General features: G+C 35.7%; 1 protein-coding gene across 2 annotated transcripts in view; it reads right to left on the bottom strand.

The window, feature by feature from the left end:
* Nucleotides 1-2102: 2102 nt before the first annotated feature.
* MON2 (MON2 homolog, regulator of endosome-to-Golgi trafficking) overlaps nt 2103-8589 on the bottom strand; it is a 68126-nt gene continuing 61639 nt past the window's right edge. For both annotated transcript variants that reach the window (XM_054272647.1, XM_054272656.1), the window contains 2 exons: nt 7401-7483; nt 2103-5538 (listed from right to left, as the gene is read on the bottom strand). In XM_054272647.1, the coding sequence (XP_054128622.1) occupies nt 5375-5538; nt 7401-7483 (247 nt within the window). In that variant the 3' untranslated portion in view covers nt 2103-5374. The remainder of the gene's footprint in view (nt 5539-7400; nt 7484-8589) is intronic.

The raw sequence follows: 8589 nt of genomic DNA, 5'->3' as shown, positions 1-8589 counted from the left end.
TTCCAAGTTTGACCTAGTTGTTTGAATTGAAGTGGTTAAAGTGATACTAAACTGCAAGAAAGAGCTACTACTATCAGACTGAAGTTTAGTACTTCAAAAGTTTGCTTCCCACTCTATAAAAAGGGAGGGCTCATGCTACTCTATCAGTTCAGTGCATTCTCTTTGAGACTGTGACAACAAAACTGCTTAAAATTTTAACAGTATAGTGCATATAGCTGTAACAGACATTATTAATTTTGTATTTTGAGAGAAAATATTTAATTTAAATAAGTGTTCTAAGATAAATGTTTATCTTTCCTCATTTGTTCTAGGGCAGTACTTTGTGTAGACTCTGGAGCTCATTTTAGTGGTAAGGTAAATAATGCATTCACCAATGCTTCACCATATAATGCTTCACCAAGCCCAGAGACATGAACAGATCTGCAAGTAATAGTTGTGATGTACTCCAGAAACCAGTTCTTTGTATGTGTACATCCCAGCAGCACGATGCACTTAATATTTCTGTCCCTTTCCATGTTTTCTCATGACAGAGGTTGATCAAAACCAGACTGCTTTCTGTGCTCTCTCTGAATTGGTGGCAATCCAGTTTTGGCTGCCATTTTTCTATGGAGCCTCTCAGCCCCACCCCTCACGACCAGGCACTGGTCTTTGATGTGATGTGGGACAGAAGTGTGAGTCTTCTGGCAAGGAAGCCAGAAATGTAAGCAATTCCTTGGCAACTTTAATTGTTCTAAGTAAGAAATAGTTACCATTAAAAATATCAGACTGAGTGATATCAGGCTTCTAGTTTCCAGCAACCACAGCCTCATGAACTTCTGCAGTCTTCAAGCAGCTTCAGCTTCGGAGATACCACCGGAGACTCGTGTCAAGTCTTAGGCAGATATTTTGTGCACAGAGGGCAGCAGGAATGACTTCAGTTTGAAGATCAGGGTCTTCAGTAACAAAACTGTGAAGATGCCAGATACCTGACTTCCGAGGGCTTGCCCTTCTTACTTAAGTATTGATAATCTCTTCTGAAAACAAAACAGACAAAGGGGCCGATGCCTTCGAGTATGTTTCAACATCACAATATTTTTGATGCAAGAAAAATATGGTAGCTGTACTTAACTCATTCTTTCCATAAGGAATATATTTTAGGTGAAAAGAGAACTACACTGCTGATAAATGAGATTATTTATGAAGTAAGTTCTTAAGGCAGGCATCTGGATCACCAGTGGAAATAAATGTGTTAACATGGAGAAAAAAAAGCTTATCAAGCTGATCATAAAAATAAGCTTATCTGAGAGTTCCTCTAAACATAGATAATAAAGTAAATTCAAGCAATGAATAGTCTCATCTCTTGCTAGTGAAATCCTGTAGTTAGCACAGTAAACACACAGGTAAATCTTACCCTTTTTATCAGTTGTTTCATAGTCAAGGCATAAATTCTTAAATAAGGAGCTTAGAAAAAGAGGGATCAGTTTTTAGCATGTTACTCTCTGACAGACACAAGGACACCACAAAGATGATCTTAAAAATGCTGAGGTTACTCAGATTAGTTCTTTAAATCCCAGGAAGAAATTCTTCAGGCTCAGTCAATTTAACAATATGTAACCATTTCCTCTCCAGTTTCCCTTTTTCTAGGCAAGTAACAAAGGTAGTCTTTGTTACTCATTTCAATTGCACAAACAATAGACTGGCAGTACATTTCTGATGTTTTTGATTAGCCATCACCATAACAAACCAAAAATTTCAATGCACAAATTGCATAGAGAAACTGAGTAGCTAGCTGCAAATGTGAGGCGAAGAGCTAGTGAAGACACACAGAAATGAGCTGTACAGAAACAGATGAGTAGAAAATGTGCAAAATGTGCTTTCCTCCGCCCTCCCCACAAGAACACTCATATCTTGAGCTTCTAAATGAGTTTCTGCAAAATACACTGATGACTAGTACTTGTGTTTGCCATTGTGAGGAAAAGAAAGGCGTTAGCCTCACTAAAAGTATCTTGCCTGAAAGAGTTCAAGGCCGGCTATGAGAAGATTTGCTTTTTGGCAAGAAGAAACAACTCAACCTGGGGAAAAAAAGAACTCCATCTGCAGAGTACAATGATAAACTACTCAAGTTTCACAGACATATTCTTATTTGCTCATGTAATTAAATAAGTGGCCATGTGTTTCATGTGGTATAACGTCCAGTAACATTCCACACTTCACCAATAAAGCAGGTGGAGAAGCAGGCTCATGTACAAGGGAAAAAAACAGATGTCCACTTAGATAACCATCTCTGATGATAAGCAAATAACTACTGTAGGTTACATCTGGGAATAAGACTTTCTGTAAGAACTTCCCAGCTTGAGATATCTGTTCTTTTTACATAACCAGTTACTATGCAATCTTAAATCCTTATGTACATTAAAGCAGTGGTCACAGCACTGAGACATACAAGTTTCCCCAAGCAAAATCTTGATATGAACGTGCTAATAATCTTACAAAAAAATTTCTCTTTGGATTCCCATTCACATCTTTTTTTAAAGTTGTGAACAAGAAGGAAAAAGGTGAATATTGTGGTTACATTTAATAAGCAATTAATTCTTATCTTCTAACTTCCAGCTGACACATTTCTATACAGTCAGCTGTAGCACTTTTCTAGCTGACTTCAGCCACACACTGCAGACCCCATCCTGAAAATGTCCACAGGTTTTAATTCTCATGACTAAGCAACCCTACAGACTTGAAATGAACTTGGACACGGGTCTACTGAACAGGTAATGTTAAATTAATTCAATTTCTTCTGGAACAAGATTTATCTTGCTAGAAACATGTAAAAATGTGAAATTTAAATATTAAAAATGCTGCTTGCCTCAAAGAAGCCCCATGAATGCTTAGCAAAAAGTACAAATAGAAAAAAGACATTGATATTTCAAGTTGGAATAAATATTTGAGTGTTGGACAAGAAGGCACAGTAAAAGGAATAATTTTTGTTTACAAACAAAATTAGTCAAAACATTTTCTAAGCTAAGGAGCTTTGTTTTTAGTTTTCAAACTATTTATACAAAATACAAAAAAACAGTAATCCGGTCAACCTCAGATTGCATGTCCAAAACATGCTTCAAATAGCACAGATATTATTCATTTTGTAATTAAGAGGAAAGGATGGTAAGTTAGCTGATTGGTAGTTTATTTCAAAATCTTTTGAAGATCAATTTTCATAGGTGTAAAGTAGTCTAAGGTCTAGAGTCAAGAAAGACTTATGCATCCCTTTTTGAATTACAGATAAAGATGAAGATTTGCCTCAATGAAAAATCACTGAAAAATCCATTCAAAACTAATTAGAAACAAATTCACCCATAGCTTGGATTGCACCCTAGATATTGTAAAACAAATTAATTCCCTTCTTTCCTGGCCTACAGTTTGTTTCTTTAATGATCTCAACTTATCTTCCACTAATTAGGAGAGCAGTTGCCAGGTTTTCACTTTCAGAGTATGGATGATGTCGCTACTTTTATATAAGATCCAGTTCTGCAGTATCCTGGAAGTGCTCCTCCAGAGAAGGTATTTTGACATAAATTCTATTAACAAGAAACATTTGTTTCCTTCATGTAAACCGTGTATTCTCTTAAAACTATTCATGTTTGACAATTATGTCCCATACAACTTTGGTCACAGAAATGTGCAAGGTCTCGAAGCCTCTTTAATATTTACCATACTTTGAAACAGAAAGCTTTTAAAAAGGACCATAAACTGGAGACTTATGGGAGCAAGCTGTATGAAGAACTGCCTGGAGAACATTATTAGTGCAGGGTAACCCTGACCAGTTCGTCACACCTTCAGCTTGAAGCTTCTACAGCTTTTACACCTATTCGCATGTACCAATCAGTGTTCATTGAGCGAGGAGAGTGCAAAGCAAACAGATGTAATACCATTTCTTATGCATGACAATTTTTTAATATCTACAAAAGACTTGAAGAAATAAAATCCTAAAGGTAAGCTCTGAAATCCATAGAAAGGCACCGGTCTTTTTTTTTTTTTTTCCACATTTGGCCTTTGTGCTTTCACATCACAGATTAAAAATGTGAATACAGGTGAAACATTATTGAAATCAAAATTCATTAAATAAGAGTTTAAATGCTAGATCACAAACTTTAAAAACAATACCATTAAAAGTGGTTTGCTTCAATTGTGTATTATGTTAAAATGAAACAAATTCACATTTATTTAATGACAGATTTTACTGCATTTCTAACTGAGTATCTATCTTCAAAAATACACTTCTTCATGGTTTTTATCAGACACAGTTTATAATTAAAAGATTAGAACAATTTTTTGGGGTTGAAAAGACACTTCAAATTATTGAACAAAATATCACAGCCAAGTATTTTAGGTATTTGAATTTGCCTTTTCTGGGTCATGATTCAAAGACTCTGATACTTGCCAAGAAGGTCAAACAAGGCTAACAACCCTCAAATATGTTTGTTTTATTTTTAAAGCAAGGCTGCAACTGCAAAAATGGATAGAGTTAAGTAGAACAAAAATCTTGAAACAAATTTATTATGAAGTGAGGTATGGTAGTGTTGAAGTGCTACAGTGGATTTGTGCATATTCAAACTTATTTCAGGTCAACTACTCTGAAATTTGAGATCAGCAGACTGTGACTGCTTGTTTCAATCTTTTGTTATATGACCCTTTGCAGATGTCCAATGGCCACAAAGAAGATACATTCAATTAAGCAAAAACTAACATGATCAGATATGAATGAGCATATCTGGCAATTTAGAAGGCAAACTGTAAGTAAAAATGCAAGCATACAACTTATTCATAATAAATACATTTTCAAGCATTTGACATTATCAATATTTTTAAAAGAATTTAAATAATAAATGCAACTATTTTATACATAACTGTACCATTTATTATACACACAAGTATATCAGTTCCCTTTGTTTACAAAGGCTGGTTACAGATATATGGAATGTTACAGTACCATCTTGCATAAAATTTTAGTACAATTCGTACTTCAAAAAAGGGTGCAAAACACCAGCCTAATAAATCTGACTGAATTGAAATATTTTTAATTACATCATTAACACATACACAACAAGCTGTACATAAGCCCACTTTTCAATCACCACTTCAAGATACTGTAGCAAGTACATTAGATTATAAATGATTCCAACTAGTCAATTAAATTTATTAAAGGTTTGCACTGCTACTCACTCTGGAACCTTTGAGATAAAGCCTGTATTCACGACTTACTGAGCTCTTGTTAGTACAGTTAAGAGGCAGTCAGCACTGGTTGCCAAAGTACTAGTCACAAGAGATTTCCTCAGAGAAACTTCACCCAGGAGCAAACATTTTTGGATATTCCCTTCAAGAATAAAAAAGAAGTTTTATGGGGTCAAGACTCTCCATTCTGTACCTTGGCTGCTGGTGGATGCATGAAGTCCTTAAAGGGAACCAGTGCCTCCTTCAAAGCAGAGCACACTTCTGAGGATGAGCAGGTGATACATTCTACTAAAGTCGGGTACAAGGCAATAACTTGTGCCCATGTGCTAGAATCAACTGCAGGGAAGAAAGAACAGATTGAGTCACTTACACTGTCCAAATACTGACAACAGATTTTTTCTAATACCTTCTAGGAAATGGCAGATTCACAGCGTGCCTAAACATAGGTACTTAATGCTATATTATGGCATCCACACAGGGCACTCAGACATGGACCAGGATTTCTGCAGGAGAACCATTTGTTTTTTCAGCTGCAGCCAGAGGCCATATGGGATAATATCCTTAAAGTAGTGCTACACACCTGTGTTTCTAAATATGAGTCCTTCACTGTGTCTTTGGGATGAAGAACTGACAAATTTAAGATAATACTTCAATCTGTAATACACGTGTTTTCTGCCTGCTTTTCTCAGCTATTGACAGAAAATTGAACTGGATGCAGATTTCACTTTTGGAAAATTGTCAGCAGTGAGACTTTCTATTGACTTCAGACAATTTCAGAATACAAGAGCTATAGAAAGCAAAGGTAAAAACACTGGACAAAGACAAAAAATATCCATGGTAAAGTTTTGTTCGTCCAACAAGTAAAATTAAACATTGTAGCATGATTCTTATTATAATGTCACTTCCTTGGTTATTTCTGTTTTAGCTCTGCTTTCAAAAGAGAACAAACCCCAAATCAGACATTAATAATTATCTTAAATAAATAAAATTATTAAAAGGTATAAGTGAGAGTGAAGTGATTCTGCAATTTGTCCAGTAGTTCTCTTTCTAAGAAAGTGTGGGAGGTTTGGCAAGCACTACTGCATATGGACCAGGGGAAGAATGTCTCTCATTGCAGGAAGAGAGATGTGCGGAACAGTCCAGCTGATTCAGCTTCTCTGCTTCTCTAAGAGGAAGACCCACCAGAGCAGCACTTCAGTGCTTCAGGGTTAGCCAAAAGGCTTTCTGCATCCTGGCATAGTTCTACCTGCACACTTTGGCCATGAAACCTTGGAAACCACATCATCATAACTATGGCTGCTCAGTGATTATACAAATGAGGCACTGCCTCTTTCCAGGAACCCACCTGCCTGTGTTTTTCTGGAAAGGCTGGTTTGTTTGTTTGTTTGGTAAATATAAAGGTTGGTTTTTTTCTGTTCCTCCTAATATCAAAAGCAGGGAGGTAGAGGGAAATGTTGTATACACAATTCTGTCAGAATTTCAGAGTCCAATACAATGGACTTAACCAAGACTCATGATTAAGTTTCCTTCCAAGAACTCTACACAAATACCAGAGATGCAGCTTACAGGAGGAACAGGATAGGTAATTATAAATGAAGTCTTTCATTAGATTCAGCCCTTTAAATAAATCTGTCAAACATTTACTCAGGCATCCATGACCTAAGCTCAGTCCAGGGGACAGAAAATAATAGTGCAGGAAGAGAGGGAAAAGCAAGACCATGAGTGTATCTTCCAGCCTGCCCATGCATTTAACTTGTATACCCCTTTAACTGCAGAGTGCACCCATGTGTACATGATCCATAACAACCTAAAAAGGTATCATGAGAAGGAAAAAAGGATCTAGCCAGGCTTCATATTTTTAAGAATTCCATTAATATTTTATGGAACAAGGTTTTTTTCTTTGTTTTCAGAAGACACTGAACTTTATCTAACAAAGGACACCATAAATTGACATTTTCTCTTTTATTGAACATATACTTTTATGTCCTTATACTTTTAGTCATACTGGAAAAACTTTGTGGGGTTTCTCGCCATCTACCTGTCACCTACATATACAAAGAATTACAGAATACTGACTCTTACAGAGTATACTTTTTTTTCAAATTTCTGTGAACACTACTAAAAGAAATAATAAATCCATCTTTGGGGCAGATATAATGTTACCTTGTTTGGAACAATGTTATTTAACAATAACTTACCATTTTCAGGTTGAGTCTTTTTAAGTGAATCTATGAGAGTACTGACAGCTTTTAAAACAAATATGATTTCTGTTACTTGCTGCCTACAAATGAAAAAAATGCAAACAGTCAACTACTCGTTTTTGTTTCAAGAATGTACATTTTATAGAAAAAGTTTCCCACTATCATTGCTGTTGTCTCATCTAGGACAGATTTAACTTTGATACTGGAAACAGTAACACCATACAAATCTCAATCTGAAAATACTTGTTGGAATCCTGGATGCTGAGAATTTTAAACTTTCTCTGCTTAAAGGCACAGACCCACAAGAGAACACTGCATTTGACCTGAGGCTGTGAAGAAGGCTTCCAGAATTAATTGATAGTACTGGGATTACGGGTATGTAGTTGATAAGAAGCATGTAATACCACAGGGTGGAAAATTTAAGAGTTTGGTATTTTAGAATATAGAAATAAATATGAAGCAAGATAGAGGTTTTAGGCTGGAGGCAGGTTAATCTTCTTTACCTTCTTCTTTCTTCTTCTTCATGGGTTTGGGTGTAATTGGACAGAAAAGTTCTTAATTGGATAGTTTAGCTTTAAAAGACCTTGTAACAAGAGATAGCTAGCCATTTTGTGCCTTGCTAATGAAACACTGCTGAACTCATGGTTGTGAGAGTGTTTCACTGACAAGAAATAATAAACACTTGAGTCCAAATGTGAACTACTGTCTCAAGTGCCTTCAATCCAGACCCAGAGAACTCAATACACTGCTATCAAAATACATGATAAGGCTAACAAAGATAATCAATTTCCACATTCATGATCAAAACCTTCAGAAGTGAAGTGAATTTCAAGTAAATTCCCATTTTAAAGAATTTCCTAGTTTTCTGATCTAATTGTTCTATTTCAAGAACAATTACTTGAGTAATGATTCTCAATATTGCTGTTTGGATATTTCATTTTTGAGGAGATTCTACTCACCTCTTAATATAGAAACTACATATAGCTCTAATGGGAATAAAAGGAAATCAGATTTCAGAAATATAATGCTAGAGATATCAGAAATATTGTTTCAGTGACTGAAACCCGTTTAACAGCACAGAATATGGCCATTGTTACTTGGAGTTTTTTTAAAAAAAACGGGGTACCAGCATTTTTTTTGAGATATCTTCCCCTAAACATTTCCCTGCCTTTTAAATTTCATTCTC

The sequence above is a fragment of the Melozone crissalis genome, unplaced genomic scaffold (genome assembly GCF_028551555.1).
Source record: "Melozone crissalis strain CALT ecotype California unplaced genomic scaffold, PUWL_Pcris_2 ptg000004l_1, whole genome shotgun sequence".
Taxonomy (NCBI): domain Eukaryota; kingdom Metazoa; phylum Chordata; class Aves; order Passeriformes; family Passerellidae; genus Melozone; species Melozone crissalis.
Note: the sequence above shows the minus strand (reverse complement) of the source record. Positions and strands in the feature narration are given on the sequence as shown.